At 39.7% G+C, this 16,101-nt stretch overlaps 1 protein-coding gene across 1 annotated transcript; it reads left to right on the top strand.

Annotated features, from left to right (window-relative positions):
- On the top strand, positions 1–15,747 carry tes (testis derived transcript (3 LIM domains)). Its single transcript, XM_074676838.1, has 7 exons — positions 1–193; positions 5,014–5,099; positions 7,532–8,054; positions 9,693–10,220; positions 12,201–12,416; positions 12,508–12,666; positions 14,641–15,747. Exons 1-7 carry the CDS (start codon positions 167–169, stop codon positions 14,830–14,832), a joined length of 1,731 nt encoding a protein of 576 aa, XP_074532939.1. The 5' UTR covers positions 1–166; the 3' UTR covers positions 14,833–15,747.
- The last annotated feature ends 354 nt before the right edge of the window (positions 15,748–16,101 follow it).

The raw sequence follows: 16,101 nt of genomic DNA, 5'->3' as shown, positions 1-16,101 counted from the left end.
GCTTGACGTCGTACGGCAGCAGCAGGACATCCGAGGAGTGAACGTAGAGGGAACCTGCCCGTTGTTGCTTCTTGTCTGTGTTTGTATCAGAGTCTGGGTCTGATAGATTTTACACCTCCTCCGTTCCCTTCATCAGGACCGTTAATCTGCGCTGACGGACACAAACATGGAGATAGAAAAGGAAGTAAAGAAGGTAAGAATCCCCGCTAAACTCTGGATCTGAGACGGACCGGGAACGCCCTGAAAAGGTGTGCGTGAAACGGGACAGGTGGCGAGAAAAGTTAGACTATCATTTACCTCCTTTTACTTTACTTTTCTGTCTTAATTTCGAAAACTTTTAGACACTTATTGTTCCTCCATTGATGAAATGGACCCCGTTTCGTTTTTACTTTCCTTTTTGTACATAAACAGCGCTGAGAGCCTACCGCCAAACCTAGTGTAAAAATATATGCAAAATAGCGTCAACCTTAATTAATACAAAAACCTCATGTTTTATATCAAAAAAGCTATAATAAACATTTACAGTCAAGTATTTTAAAAACATCGGCGTTCAGAATATTGCTTGAAACTATTTTTATGATTACTATATTGATGTTTATAGTGATAGAGCGCACTGCTCTTAGGCGTCAAGTACTAACGCATTTCATCGCAGATATTCTGTTAGTTAAAGCTCACTGACCAATATGGAGACTTGTTCTGGTATTTTTATGCTGCCGATCAGTTGAGCAAATCCTGTTGATCTATAAAGGGTAAAAATCCAGTAAATGTTCAACAGCTTTTGAGCATTATTTTTAAGATGATACTTAATTATGAAAGATTTAAATGAGATTTGGCTATAGGAGGAAAATTGGAAAGTATCTAGTCTGCTGTGAGACTGAAAATATTCAAGTAGCTTCCCTGGGATGTGGGACTGACTACATGAAATTAGACTTTACAGTTTGAATGGGTGTTACTTAGATAACTTGAGGCAGATGGACATCACTGATGGATATGCATTCCTTACATTCTTTCCTCCAAGTCTCCTTATAACCCATGGATTATTAGCTTTTTCATAAAACAGATGATTGCAAGAGATAACTCAAACGTCTATGTGACTTTGTCGGAATGGTCCACCCTAGAAAAAAAAAAAAGAGAAAAGAAAAGAAAGAAAAAAACAGCTCTGCCTACAGGCCTCAAGGGCTGGCCAATCAGAGTGAAGGGGGTTTGTGTAGCAGTGAGCCTTAAAGAGACAGCAGCTAAAATAAAACATTTGGATTTTTTGGGGGGAACTGTAAATCATGTAAAGAACTAAAGGGAATGTAAAGGCTAAAAAAGGCACAATCCCCAATTTTAAGACCTAATGTTGGAGCTTTCTCTGGCAGTGGAATTCACTGTTATTACTTCAGCTCCATTAAAGCACACCAAACACAATAACAGACAATAAGCTGATGCTGCAAAGTGGGTCTGAGCAGCTGGGTGACCCAGACAGACCCACTCTGACATCTGCTTTTAATCCCCAGAGGAGATTGATCGCCCACAGCTGCAGGACACAGCAAGATCCTTTTGTAATTTCTGTCAAGAAAAGCAAACTACGTGTTTAGGTCACATCATGCTCATTAAGCTCCTGCTGTCTCCTACAATGAGAGAACGGGCTGAGGTAATGAGTTATGACGATGAGCGCACAGAGCACAGGCTGTAATCACTGTAACTCTGCTCACTTTCAGATGTTTCTGCTGATTGGACTCTTTGACTCATGCTTCTCTGGATGTTCAAGTAACAAGAGGCTTAAATTCAGAGGAAAAATGACAGTTGATGATATCAGATGCTAAAGTTTTCATCATCCTCACCTCGGCTTGACACAGTGAAGGAAGTGTTGCTGGGAGGAGTGTGTGATACTGAATTGTGAAACCTCAGAGTATTTTAGGGAACTGCTGCTTTAACATACTCGAATATAGAAAAGCAGCTCTGAATCTAAACTTAAAAACTGACAGTGAAGTTTCCTGTTAAACAGTTTGGATGAGTTTCAGATGCTGCAGGAACAATCAGTTGTTGTCTGAGCTCTGATGGTGAGCTGAGCTGGATTAGCTCAGAGACTCCTGTCATTACAGCTGACCCCCTTCCTGCTGCTGCTGGCTGACTCATGATGTGACTCACAGGCCTCAGCGGCTCACTTTATGTCTGAGAGTTTGTCACTGGGAGTTATCACCCTGTTGGCTGGGTTAGAGCACAGAGTCAAGAAACTTTGTCCCAAAGACAGACAGGATGAAAGAGGAGCAGTCATTCTCACTCTGTCTGAAACAAACATCCTGACTTCCTCAAGTAGCTGAGGCACTTTAAGGTCACTTTAAATCTTCAACAATCTTTTTAGCTATTGCCATCCTTAAGTTGAAACAGTACAGATTTTTGAGGTCATGTAAAGATATGTTGGTATCTAACTTTGTTGGTATCTGCAGAATTTGGCTGTTGTGGCAGAACATTAGATACTATCAAGCTTAGAGAGTCTTCATTACATTTAAAGTTTACCTGACTGGTTTGTTTTGGGAATGTAAAAGAAGTTAAATCAGTGAATTAATCATTATTTTTGGTTTCATTTTATATTGTTTGCAAAAGTGCGAGACTTCGGTTTCTGTTTGTCTGAGGAATTTGTTTTCTCTTGCTTATTATTTTCTTTTACATTTTTCAAAATTAACACTGTCTATTAATCTTAGGATCAGGTTTTAGAGTTACATTTTTGGGGGTTTATACACAGGGATGTGTACCTTTCATATTTGAAATGATACGGTACTGATACCTGGTACCTGGCAATCAGTACTCAGTACTCAGTAATCAACAGTTCCACTTTTTGGTTCTTTAGTGTGTTAATTTGGTAATAAATATCAATTTGTGTAATAATAAAATTTCAATTTTTTTTAATTTAACATTTTCATTTCTGATTTCATAACCTAGTAATGCTGTGTTCATGTCCAGCATTAAAAATCACCTACTCTTCTACTCCCTCACAGTCACAAGGATGTGTTTAGGTACCTAAACATGGTACCGTTTGATTTTATATAAATCTGTACTTTGTACTTTTGAGAGAAATCGGTGGGTACCTAAAAAAGTAGTGTAATCATTTGGAGCTCAGATGGCTTAGTGGTTTAGGTCGCGCTCCATGAGGGTTGTCCTTACGCAGGTGGCCTGGGTTCGAATCCAGCCTGTGGCCTCTTTCCTGTATGTCACTCCCCACTCTTGCCCAGTTTCCTCCACTATCCACTGTCCTCTTTCCTATCCAAATAAGGGTGTAAAAGCCCAAAAAATAACATAAAAAAAATAATTAAAAGTACCTCATGATAACGTAGTTTCTACGTGAATGACAAGAGATGTTTCTAGGTTTTAAACTTTTAATGAAAAAAAAGTATCATCACACATCCTGAATGATTTTTAACATTTAACAGCACAGGCATCAATTAAACTTTAAAAAAAAAAAAAAGAAAAAGAAAAGTATATATATAAATATTAATATTTTTTTTCTTCAGGAAAAAAAAAAGTATATATATATATATGTATGCTATTGTCACATAATTTACAACTCGAAAAAGCCTGTAGTTTTTCTTTTGGTGGTGTTTTAAAACCTGTATTCCAAACTCTGAAACGCTTTGTTTTAGCTGCTGCTGTCTCTTTAAGGCTACCTACTCCACAAACCCCCTTTGCTCCAATTGGCCAGCCATTCAGAGGCTTGTGAGTGGGTGGAGCCAGGGGCACACCTTAGTGTTTTTGGCCCAACTGCCAATGAGTCATGAACCAATGAGGAGATCCTTATTTGATGACCTCATCCTTGAGATCTGGGGCTGATCTCATGAATATGTAAAAGTTTGAAAATCTGTATGTTTATGCTGCGTTCCAAGCAACCTGTAACTCGTGTTCTTCCTACTCGTAAATCATGAAAGCGCACTGGAATGGCAGTCAAACTCGCAACTTCCCACCCGTTAGAATGAAATTAATTGTAGTTGCTCTGGGGTTAGGTAGTTTTCAGTGCATTAATCAATAAAAATATGTTTCAATATAACGTCAAATACCGTAAAATATAAAGTATAAGCTTCTGTGGCCTTATGTGCCATTTCCCTCCCCCCATTTCACTCTAATGAGCAAGTTGCGGCCCTTTTGGTGATTGGAATAATTAAGAATTATGCTAATGTCTGCCATGTTGGTTTGTTTACATACCACAATTCCTTGTGATTCCAATTACTTAGTAACGGGTTGCCTGGAATGCAGTGTTAGTCTGAACATCCAGGATCGTTACTTTATATCCGTGTTTAGAATATGAGAAAAAGTAACATCCCCTCTTTAAGAATTTAAACTTTTACTTCACTGACAAATTTTAATCACATTTATGTGCAAATTTTCTGAAAAGTATTGTTTCACCTGGCACAGTGACTATAGTATCACTCTCAGCTTGCTGATGGTGAGCCAAACATTCACTCTTAAAGGCCTCTGCATGCTGCGTGCAGAAGTTAAAGCAGAATCTCAAACTGCACACAGAGCTTGACTGAGCTCCTGTGTTCTCCTCTTTAATCATGTTAATAAATCACAGTGAAAAACTCAGCTCTTAAAGGCCCCCACAGGAACAGTCTCACTGTGCCATGAGGTCTAATGGACGCTGAAATATTATCACCCGGCTCGACTTAGAAACACGAGTCACCGTCTGCATTCCTCCGTCCTGAGAGTCTTTCTGGTCGAAAACATCTTCTGACAAAGAGCTGCCTGCTGGGATCCCACAAAGCTTTCAACATCATTGACCAGATGCCCTTATATGGTCGTGTACGGCAGTAATAGCTTCAGGCTGACGGGGGTATTGTTCAGCTCTCAGAGTAAGTAGAGGGGAAGGATGCAGATGATAAGAGCGGCCTCAGAAAGTATTGCACTGTCAGCTTTCTCTAACCCAAATAAAGACGATCTTGGAGCCCACACGTCAGACATTCCTGTCTGACGTGTGGGTTGAAGCAGTCAGAAAGAATTAAAGCATCAGTAATAACCTGTTGTGTTTTGTGTTTGCAGATGACCCTCGGGCACGAGTTCGGCGCTGGAGCAGCCTGTTTGAAATGTGGGGACAAGTGTGAAGGCTTTGAGCTGCACTTCTGGAGGTTGGTACAGATTCTGTCACGAGGCGTCCTACAAGCACCAAGAAAATTCATCCTTAATAATAAAAAATAAACAAAATAGAGGTTAAAGTTGATCAAACCATGCAAACAGAAAATGTTTGATCTGTTTTTCTTTGTTTAAGACCCCCCCAGGTATTTTTGATAGGCCTATGAGTGAATTCCCACCGCAGGGGGTAGTTGGTCTCTGGCACAGATACTTTCAGGGTTGTGGATACACACAGGTTGTAAAACAGAAAAGAGGGAGACAAAAAAGAGAGGAGAAGTTTTTGAGCACAAAATTACTTTCACTGGATATTTTTGATGATAAAATCTGAAAAATTGAGGATTATACTTTGGATGTTTTCTTCTCTTAAAAGACTAAAACGGGATGTTTCAAAAGCCCACAGTTGAAAATGAAGGTTAGCAAAAAATGAAGATGTTGAGAGTGCATCTCAATGAGGCTGTGAGGACGATCTGACGAGCTAACTTTGTCACTTTGTACCGTAGTTTAGTACCTGGCTCCACTCACAGCCCGGTGCTCTGAGACGTGTCTGTAACGTGTAACGTTAGTGAATCCTGGTTCTGTCCTACCAGAGCTCAACTACCAACTCCAACCTCACCAAGCAGAGCTAACGTAACCTGGCTCTTCATTTTATTGATAGACTCTCAAGTTTGAACAGACCACTGCAGAATAACTGCTGACTGTGGGTTGGAGCCAACATTAGCACAAACAGATTAACCTGTATTTTAGCATTTAGCTTGTGTTTAAGCATTTAGCTTGTGTATTAGGCTTTAGCTTGTGTTTTACTCTTCAGCTGGTGTTTAAGCATTTAGCCTGTGTTTGAGCCTTTAGCTCATGCTAAAGCCTTCAGTCTGTGTTTTGGCATTTAACTCATGTTTCAGCCTGTAGACTGTGATTTAGCATTGAGCCTGTGTTTTAGCCTTCAGCCTGTGTTTGGCATTTAGCTTATGTTTGAGCCTTTACCTTGTTTTTTAGCCTTTAGCTCTTGTTTTAGCCTTCAGCTCACGTTTTAGCCTCTAGCTTATGTTTGGGCCTTTAGCCTGTGTTAAAGCATTTTGACTGTGTTTTAGCCTCTAGCTCGTGTTTAAGCCTTCAGCCTTTGTTTAGGCCCTTAGCTCACGTTTAAGCCTTTAGCTTATGTTTCAGCCTTTAGCCTGTGTTTGAAACTTTAGCCTATGTTTAGCATTTAGCCTGTATTTTAGCCTTAAGGTCATGTTTTATCCCTTAGCCTGTGTTTTGGCATTGAGCCTGTGTTTTTCGTCTTCAGCCCGTGTTTAAGCATTTAGCCTATTTTTAAGCCTTTAGCTCATGTTTAAGCCTTCAGCCTGTGTTAAAGCCTTTAGCTCATGTTTTTAGCCTTTAGCTCTTGTTTTAGCCTTTAGCTTGTTTTTTAGCCTCCAGCTCATGTTTTAGCTTCAAGCTCATGTTTTAGCCTCTAGCTTATGTTTTAGCATTCAGTTCTTGTTTTAGCCGTTAGCTTGTGTGAGCCTTTGGCTCATGTTTTAACCTTTAGCTCATGCTTTATCCTTTAACTTGTGTTTCAACCTTTAGCACATGTATTAGCCATTAGCTTGTGTTTTAGCCTTTAGCTCATGCTCTATCTCTCTCCTATTTATCTTTCTTCTGCTCTTCTATCCTTTTCTGTCTGACAGTTAGGCTCCAGTGTCCACCATCACTACAAAATTAATCACAGAAATCATTTTCAGCAGAGAAAAACACAGATTGCTCTTCTCTCTACTAAACTTCATCAGCTAGCGTGGTGTTGTCATAGAGACTCAGACATGCTGTAAATCAGTCTGGTCCTGCTCGAACTGATCTGGAAGCTAAGAAATAGCATTTCTGAATAACCTATGTTTGTGCTGATAGTCTCATTTTAAAGTGTGGATTAGGATCAGGCTTTTTTAAGATCACTTAGAAACTCCTCACAGCCCTTTTAAAAATAAGTTTCCAATAAATGTGAAGAGAAAGAGTGAGAACATTCAAGCTGCTGGCAGCATATCACATTTCATCACAGCTTACACAGCTCCTCTGAGCTGAGGGAAAAATCTCTGGAGCAGCATGAAGCAGGAGAGTCATGTTGAAGCTCGCCTTCAGGTCATGAATTATGTCAGAGTTACTCAACAAATATGAGCCTGTTGTGTTGAGGCTTGTGGGAAGTGAAGGTTGAAGGTGTCTGAAGGTGTTGTGAAGTTGATAGTGATTGTTTCTCTGCTACAGAGAATCCACTCATTAAGTTTTAAAAAGCCACACGTTCTTTGAAAGTCTATCCACAGTTAACACAGCAAATCAGAGACTTATTGGAGACAGCTCGGCAGCGTCACTTATAAATCAAGTTTTAAGATTCAAGAGTACAATTCTTCCTCCACATCAAAAAAAACTGTGACTGACGCTAAACATTTCCCTTCCTCTGCAGGAAAATCTGCAGAAACTGTAAATGTGGCCTCGCCGAGCACAACGTGCAGATGAACTCAGAGGAGAACAAGAAGGTGGGGAAACTGTTCGAGGACACAAAGTACACGGGCCTCATCGCCAAGCTGAAGAAGGACGGCGTCCCCAGCTACAAGGGCAACATGATGACCATCACGCTGCCCGGCCCCGCCACTGCCCACGTCGTACCGCCAAGTCAGCTGTCCGTGGCTGCCACCCGCCAGGCAGCTGCTGGGTCTGTGCATCCGGCTGGAGCTGCTGCAGGTTCAGCAGCCAGCGGTGCTCAGACTCATGGTGGAGGTCAGGCAGGTCAGACTCCAGGTCAGACTCCAGGTCAGGCTCCAGGGGCTCCAGCTCAGCCCCTCCCAGCAGGCGTCTCAGCCATCAAGGCCAACAAAGTCCCAGTTTCTGTCAGCACAGCATCAGCCAGCACCGTCCCAGTCCCCAAAGATGTGCCAATGAAGTCTGTGACCTACGAGTGGGCCCCACCTGTAGCCAATAAGTATATAGTAAGAGCTCAAGTTATTTTTATTGGGTTACAAGAAAAAATTGTAAGTTCTGTTATTATTTTTTGAAACCACTTTGATCTGCTGAATCCTAAAATGTCATAGTTTTTTGTCAATCAGGTCAGGTTTTTATGCTATTTGATTTTGAAGAATCCCTTCTTCTGACTAAATTGATGACATTTTTTTGACATTATCAGTTGATTCTTGTTAATATTTCTCACCCAAAAAAGTTTTACAAACAAATATTTTCAAACAAAATGTATTAATTAAATGTTAGACATTGATAAAGGTAAGTACATGTAAATTAAATGTTGCATCATCATGGTGCAAAATTCAGGGCATTGATTTGCGTTCCTTTGAACCCCTGAGCAGACTGATTACTGCTGAATGCTCAGCAGCATTCAGCAGATATATCAAATTTTTTTTTTGCAATATCAAAATTGGGATTTTTTGTTGAGAATCTATTTCTTTTTCAAATTCAAATTTTTCATTTCAGTCTTTGTTTATAAACTGGATTGGAAAAAAAGTTCCCACTTCTCTCCAGCAGAGGGCGATATGTTTCTCTCTGACTCACATGATGTGCATTTTATGGGAAAATATGGCTCCTGATATAGTCTGTAGACATTATCATTTAACTTTTTCCCATGGTCTGGTGGTAAAAAAGCAAACTAGAAATTACAAAAATGGTAACTATCAAAGAATCACAATTAAGATTGAATCTGCACCTGAGAAACTATCTCAGCATATTATTGACAAGTTCGACATAGAACAAAAGCCTTACGTGCTTTCAGTTCCACTTTTTTCATTGAGTTTTCAAGCCCAGGATCTCTGATGAGCTGACGGATTTAGGGACCACCAAAGATTCCAGCTTTCAGCTTCTCTGTGGTTAATCCTGGAAAAGCATGGCACAAGTGAAGCAGCCACTGTCCTGGTCTATAGCTTTTGTGAACTTATTTATGCAAGATCTTCTGGTCTGAGGCCTTTCATTCACTTATAATACAAAAAAACAACTACCCATGAGTTGGCACCTGCAAAATCTTCAGAGTTTGTTTATTACAAGAAATAGAAAAGAATTTTGCATCGTATGATGTAAAAATACCCGAACATGTAAACAAAAATAAATGTGTAGCTTAGCTCAGAAAGTTAGATTGAGCAAAACCAATGTGATTTTTGGATTCAGCACATCATAATTATCCTGAATCAGCTAAAAAATAAATGAACAATAACTTTGTTGTTAACATCTTTGGGTAAAAAAAAAGACTTTTGAATCAAAATTTCTTAACAAAACTGTCAACATGCTGCTTTTTTCCAGCTCTAAATCCTGTAAATTGGATGTTTTAGGTTCAGATTTCACAGGAAACTGATTATTAAGACTGAATATTATCTGAAAAGTAATTTGATAAACATAAACACTGATTGACCGGAAGGATTGATACTTTTTACCAGCTACTCATGCCATTCCTGAAGGCCTGTAACTTTTTGTTTGGTCTAGCACTCATCTTTATCTTTGTTTTGCAGCTTGATCCAACCACCATCCTCTTTCCTCATTGGTCTCTCTGTGAACTTTTCCCAGCTCTGTCCTTCATATTGTCTAATGTCTAAAACACTCACATGTTAACAGCTTCTTTCCTCTGGCTCCAGGCGATGCAGTACATCGAGCTGCTCCCTCCAGAGAAGCGTCCTGTAGCCGGTACGGTAGGAGCTGCGTACCGCCGGCAGCAGATGGCCCGTCAGCTGCCTGAGCACGACCAGGATCCATCTAAGTGCCACGAGCTGAGCCCCGCTGAGGTCAAACAAATGGAGCAGTTCGTCCGCAAGTACAAGAACGAAGCCCTGGGGGTGGGAGACGTCATGCTGCCAGAAGAAATGGCTCTGATCCGGCAGGGAGGGGGCACAGCTGGAGCTGGAGCTGGTGTTGGTGGAGCTGGAGGGGCTGGAGTTACAGCTGGAGGTGGTTCTGGGCAGAGTGCTGCAGGCCCTGGTGCTGGAGCTGGAACAGGAGCAAGAAATGGAACTGGGGCTGGAGCAGGTGGTTCTGGATCACTTTCTGGTCCTGGTGTTGGAGCATCTGCTGGTTCTGGTCCAGCAGGGGGAGCTGTGGGTAAAGCTGCTACAGTTGGAGCAATGGGTGCCCCAGGAGCTCAGCAAGCTGGACCTCAGCAGACCTTTGTGAGTATCTCTGTGTGTCAGCAGCATCTTTCCTTTGAAAACATCATCACAGCTGATGACAAACTATCGACGAAAGTGAATCCTCCGATTCTTCTCCATCAGCTCCTCCCAGTTTAACAATCTGCAGTAATAATATGAGACAGTCCCTCAGGGAGCAGACCCAGCTCAGCCTCCTTTAACAGCAGGACTGACTGCAGCTGATCCTTTCTCTGCATAAAAAGTTTAAAATGATAGTAATACAGCATAAAGTAAAGGTGTTTCCTGTTCAAAACCTTGGTTCACTTTGAAGGTACAAACAATACTTCTCTCTTAATAATCAAATGTGTCAGAAAAAAGTCTGCACACCTGCACTTAAAGATGCCTAAAACACCTTTTTTTAGCTGCTGTCCCTTTAAGGCTCCCTGGTTCACAAACCCCCTTCCCTCTGATTGGCCAGACCTGTGGAGGCCTGCCATGAATCAGTCATGAGATCCACAAATGATGATTTCATCATTTCAGGAAGTCTCCTGAAATCTGGAGCTAATTTAAAACGGAGCATTTGGATCAGTGTACAGTCAGATTCGGGGATTTCTCCAACATATGAATATGTAGAGGTTTGGAAATCTGCACATGCTCAGTCTGAACAACCAGTATTGATACTTTATATCCATGATAACAATATGAAAAAGCAGGGTACCCCCTTTTTTTTTCTCCACACTGTTTTTATTTAATTTTTGACTTTAATTTTAGAGGCATATGAAGAAAAGACATTCAAAAATAAATAAATAAATTAGTGATAAGATAAAAAATTAAAATGGAGAAAATCAAAAAAATATTTTTTTTTATCTGTCATAAAAGAAGTAATAATAATAAAGCTAATAATAATAATAAAATGAAATAATAAAATAAATAGTTAAGATTATATACTTAAAATAGTTAGAAATAAAGAAATAAAAGTAATTAAAAGTTTGTTTGTTTGTTTGTTTTTTTTAAATTTAAGTGATCCCCTCTTTAAACTTAAGAAAAAAAGAAAAAAAGAGTTATTTTATGATCTTTTATTTAAAGGCCCAACTAGGGACAAGAGTTGCACTCGCTATAAACTCTGTGCAGCAGATTAGATTCATGCGTTGTTGTGAGCTATGCTAAGCTGCATCATCCCTATCAAATAAATTAATTAAAATTTAAATATTCACCCAGGATAATGTAATAATCTGCAAGACTGAGTTGGCATAATGTTATCATTTTTACACCTGTGATTAAAGTCTTTGCAGCATCCTTGCATTATAAAACACAGTGTAATTCCTCAGTGAGCCACGAGGGGGAGACGTAAGGCAATCTTTGAGTCAGACTGAAGCACAGGAAGAGAATAGTTTCTAAATTTGTCTCATGAGTCACAACTTTTTAGCTCATTTCCTCTGAATCAGTTTGATTTTTCTGCTCAGTTCAGCTGTGACTCTTGGACTTTCCTCTCAATAATCATGGCTGCTCGACCCCCTTTACTTCCTGGGCACACCTTTGATTCATAAAGTTGAATTACAGACATTTTAAAGCTGCAAATTTTGCCATTTTCTTCACATCTAAGGGAAAAAGGTTTAGAGAAAATGACCTATTTTTCCACATGAAAGGAGGTCGACTCAAAGAGGAGGATATTAGTTATTGTGTTCAAAGTGAAAAGTCGAGAAACTACATCATAATTCTTTGATATGACTGCAGGAGATGAAAGAAATCTTTGTTTGCGAGCACAATGTTAGTTTTCCTGCATTGTTCAGTCCATGTGTTGGTCCATTACTTTCAGGCTTTGTGAGCCATAAATATGAAAACCAAATAACAGTTTAGCTGAGTATGAGAAGAAATAAGCGCTCAAAGGTTTGGTTTAAGTTATTATGACAACACAAATCTGTTAAACTTTAATTAACCTGAGCTTCAGGATCTTCAGTTTCATATTTGTTTTTAAAATAAACTTAAATGTTAAAGTCACACCAACCATCCTCTCCTCCTCAGACCTGCAGTCACTGCCAGCAGCCGATGAAGAAAGGCGAGCCAGCCGTGTACGCGGAGCGCGCCGGCTACGACAAGCTGTGGCACCCAGCGTGCTTCGTGTGCTGTACCTGCGAGGAGCTGCTGGTGGACATGATCTACTTCTGGAAGAAAGGCAAGCTGTACTGCGGACGCCACTACGGAGACAGCGAGAAGCCCCGCTGTGGAGGCTGTGACGAGGTGAAAGACAGTTAAACGCTTGTTTGTCACTGAAAAAAAATCCAGACACCAGGCAGGTCTCACCGTTTAATCCACGTGTTCATGTCCACAGCTGATCTTCTGCAACGAGTACACGCAGGCCGAGGGACAGAACTGGCATCTGAAGCATTTCTGCTGCTTTGACTGTGACTGCATCCTGGCTGGAGAGACGTACGTGATGGAGAACGACAAACCGATCTGCACGTCGTGCTACATGAAGAACTACGCAGCGGTGAGAAAGGCGCTCACTTCTTCTCTATCTCTTTGTTTGGAGGCTTCTCACTCAGTCTCTCTGTCTTTAAGCTCTTGTGCAAACTGTTGAGGTAGCTGGAGTCACTGGTGAAAGAGATGCAGACAGGATGCAACCTGCGAGTAGTGTGTGTACATTTTATTACAAAGCCTTATGTGCATTAAATCCTAAAACGATCTAAAAAGAAACAGAAACCAAGGCTCCAGTGAAGAACTTTCAAAAACATCAACTGTTAAAATGGGCAAAACACATTTTCTGCATGAAAGTCTTTGAAATATTTGAGGGATCTGGCATTGTTTATAACCCTCACTGCAAAACTGACGGCAGAAAAAAACAGTCATGACTGTGAAACACTCAGGGTGTGTTTGCATGATGTCTCCAATATAACTATCAATTCACAGAAATAATTTAAAGATAGATATTACTCTGAGTAATCCAGCTTCACTTTCAAAGTGTATTATTCACGAGCAGAGGTTTTCAACCTTTTCTATCAAAAGAGCCATTTTGCCCCCTCTTTCACCAAAGAAATGTGGTCTGAAGCCGCTAAACATAAACATAAAACAGCTATTAAAGCTTTATAAGTTTTATTCTTTGTTTATTTTTACATGTTATAACAAAAGAAAACCCAATTAGAAGTGTAGTGTGTAGGCTTACGTTGAAATGAATTCAATATTAAAGTACCCAGACCCAATTGAGTCCTTTACATATTTTTGTAAATTAAATAAATTAAAATTATCCCATTTTAATATTTATTTAATAAAAAACAACTATAGCAGCTGCTTAGCAGCTAAGTAAAAAATAAACTTAGAGATGTTTGTGACCAAAGTCAGGGCTGTCAGATGCAGCTTTGATCTCAATTTTCCTTAACCATTTGGATATGGATCACTTTTGTTCCTTTTTAATTTTGTACTTTTCAGAAAATGCTTTGTGCTTGTTCTAAAAATGTCTGTCAAGTTTACATTCTTTGTTGTTAGATATTTTTAATTTTTCAATTTAAGTTTGTAATTTTTAAAATTGCAAACATTTTAAATAAGTAATCAATTGATAAGATTTTAAACAATTATAGAAAATTTGTAAATTTTGAAAAATTAAAAAATAGCATTTTTTTCATTTCATTCCAGAATTTTCCAAAAAAATGTTCAAATTCTCAAAATTACTAAAAATCTGTTAAAAATTGCTAAATTTTCAAAAAGTTTTTGAAATTTCAAAAAAAAAAAAAATCTGAAATTTAAACAATTGAAAAAAAAATGTGTAGTTTGAACAGTTTGCAAAATTAAAAAAAAATGGAAATTTGATAAATTTCAAAAATTTCAATTTTTTTTGAGAATACTTCAAATTGCTAACATGTTTTGATGATATCTCTCAACTTTTTATTTTGTGTTGGCAAATTTCTCGCCACATATCAAGCATGTATATTAGTCTTGCACGTTGGCAGTGAAATGAATCCATCTACACAGAATTAAAATCAGTAATTTCTTCCAGATGAGTCTTTTTGTAGATGTAGTTATCTTCCCAGGGCTGTAAAACTTGAGGTTAGCCACAGGTGCATGGAAAGTTGGTGGGCTGTTGATGTTGTAGGAGGTGAAGTAGAGTGGTGGCAGGCTTTATTGACAGATGGGATGAAGATTTAGTTCCACTAAATGTTAACGCAGGATTTTATTTAGTGTCAGTGTCTTTAATCATCAATACCCTCTGTAAGAAAAATAACAACTCTTTATTTTAATGGTTTTTTTTTTAAAGCTACAATGAGCCGCTGCAAAGTAGTCAAAGAGCTGCAGGTTAAAAACCCTTTGTCTAGTCTGTCTTAAAGAAGTGTTTTCCTGCTTTTGATGAGGAAACTTGAAGCCTGATAGGGTTTATCTCCTCCTCTGAAGATGATGGGATGTTTTACTAGTTTTCATCTTTGTGAAACTGGAGATAAATACAGATGACTTGATGTTTCCTTTGTCGTCACAGAAATGCGTGTCCTGCCAGAAACTGGTGGAGCCAGAGGAGCAGAGGGTTTCCTACGGCGGGCATCAGTGGCACGCTGCGCCCGACTGCTTCAAGTGCTCCGGCTGCTCCAAGTGCCTGATGGGAGAGCGCTTCATGGTGGTGCAGACCCACATCTTCTGCTCCGTGGAGTGCAAGAAGAAAGTCCTAACATAGAGGGTCAAAGTATGCCACCTGTCCTCTCCTTGAGGACGGACTGAGTCGTGACTGGAGCCAAAGCAGGGAAACAAACACTGAGGATGGAAAACTCAAAATGTCCATCTGCTCTCCTGAACGTCCACGTTCCAGTCCGCCTTAAATCCAGCATCAAGTTGCTTTTCTTGCACTTTGTTTTCTTACTGATGAGATTAGTTTTGTATCATGTGGAAACATGAACCCAGTATTTGCCTTAAACTGTCTTTCTTTCCAGGTTTTGGTCCTGGTGAACCACTTCAAGCCTTCTTTTGATTTAATCTGCTTCATTTAAACATGAACTACTGATCTTTACTCTCTGTGCAGCAGGACAGATGATATGAGCCAGGTATGAGGCTGATTTACCTCCATAAACTGCACATCAAGTGTTTCTGGCTTATTTTTCAGTCAAACTGTCTTATTAGACTAATATGAGCCTGAAAAGTCCAAAAACTTCAGATTTCATGATATTCAAAGAGGAAAATGACGCCAGATTTCAGTTCTTGCAGAGCTGTCACTGTCATGTTGCACATGGTTGCAAAATAATGCATCAAAGTTTTCCACTGATAGTATTTTATGGGGATAAAACTTCCTGATAACTTTAAACAAGCACTGTCCTATCAACAGCCATGCAAATGAAATACATACGTCCAAAGTCTTTCCTGCAGGTGTCGATTTCCAGGGATGTGGGTGTAGGTTGAATTTCCAACGACCTGTTCACATCAGGATTGAATCTTATATCCCATCAAATATCCAGCAGCTGTGTCAAAAAATGTCCCAAGCTGTTTCTTGGAATTGTCTCAGGTCCACATTTGCTTCCACTGAGTAATTATTGAATAAGAATTGAGTATATGTGACTGAATTTGAATAACAGATGATAAAATGTTAAATAAATCCTTTGTAACGTAAGTCAGGCTGGGACCTGGTTTCACAGCTCTGACCTAGTCTCCAACTTTAACCCCCCCAAGGAAGGAGAGGTAATAAAGCAAGTTTTGGAAAAACAGACCTCTGCGCTAAAGTGGTTTTCTCCCCAAGTCTGCCTCATCCCTTCCTCTGATGTTTGCAAGACTATAAAACATAAAGACATCGCTGTAAATTCGAAGACTTTTCGTTGACACCTGGCGGACATGTGAAACTGTACAGACATCCTTCTTTCAGGGAGAGGCTGGAGAGACCTCTCAGCCTCCACCTAGTATCTTGTGACCCTTGACCTTTCTCTCTGGGAACAGGAGAGAAGGAATGCCAGGAGAAGAT

This window comes from Halichoeres trimaculatus, unplaced genomic scaffold, assembly GCF_033239565.1.
Source record: "Halichoeres trimaculatus isolate MK-OKI-2021-1 unplaced genomic scaffold, fHalTri1.1 fHalTri1_scaffold_10, whole genome shotgun sequence".
NCBI lineage: Eukaryota > Metazoa > Chordata > Actinopteri > Labriformes > Labridae > Halichoeres > Halichoeres trimaculatus.
This window is presented reverse-complemented; position numbering and strand designations above follow the sequence as displayed.

Excerpts from the sequence above, each read along its gene's own strand:
- tes (XM_074676838.1), top strand. The coding sequence starts at position 167 with ATGGAGATAGAAAAGGAAGTAAAGAAG. Across the intron at positions 8,055-9,692 it reads CTGTAGCCAATAAGTATATA|GCGATGCAGTACATCGAGCT; the intron begins GTAAGAGCTCAA and ends CTCTGGCTCCAG. Across the intron at positions 12,667-14,640 it reads ACATGAAGAACTACGCAGCG|AAATGCGTGTCCTGCCAGAA; the intron begins GTGAGAAAGGCG and ends TTGTCGTCACAG.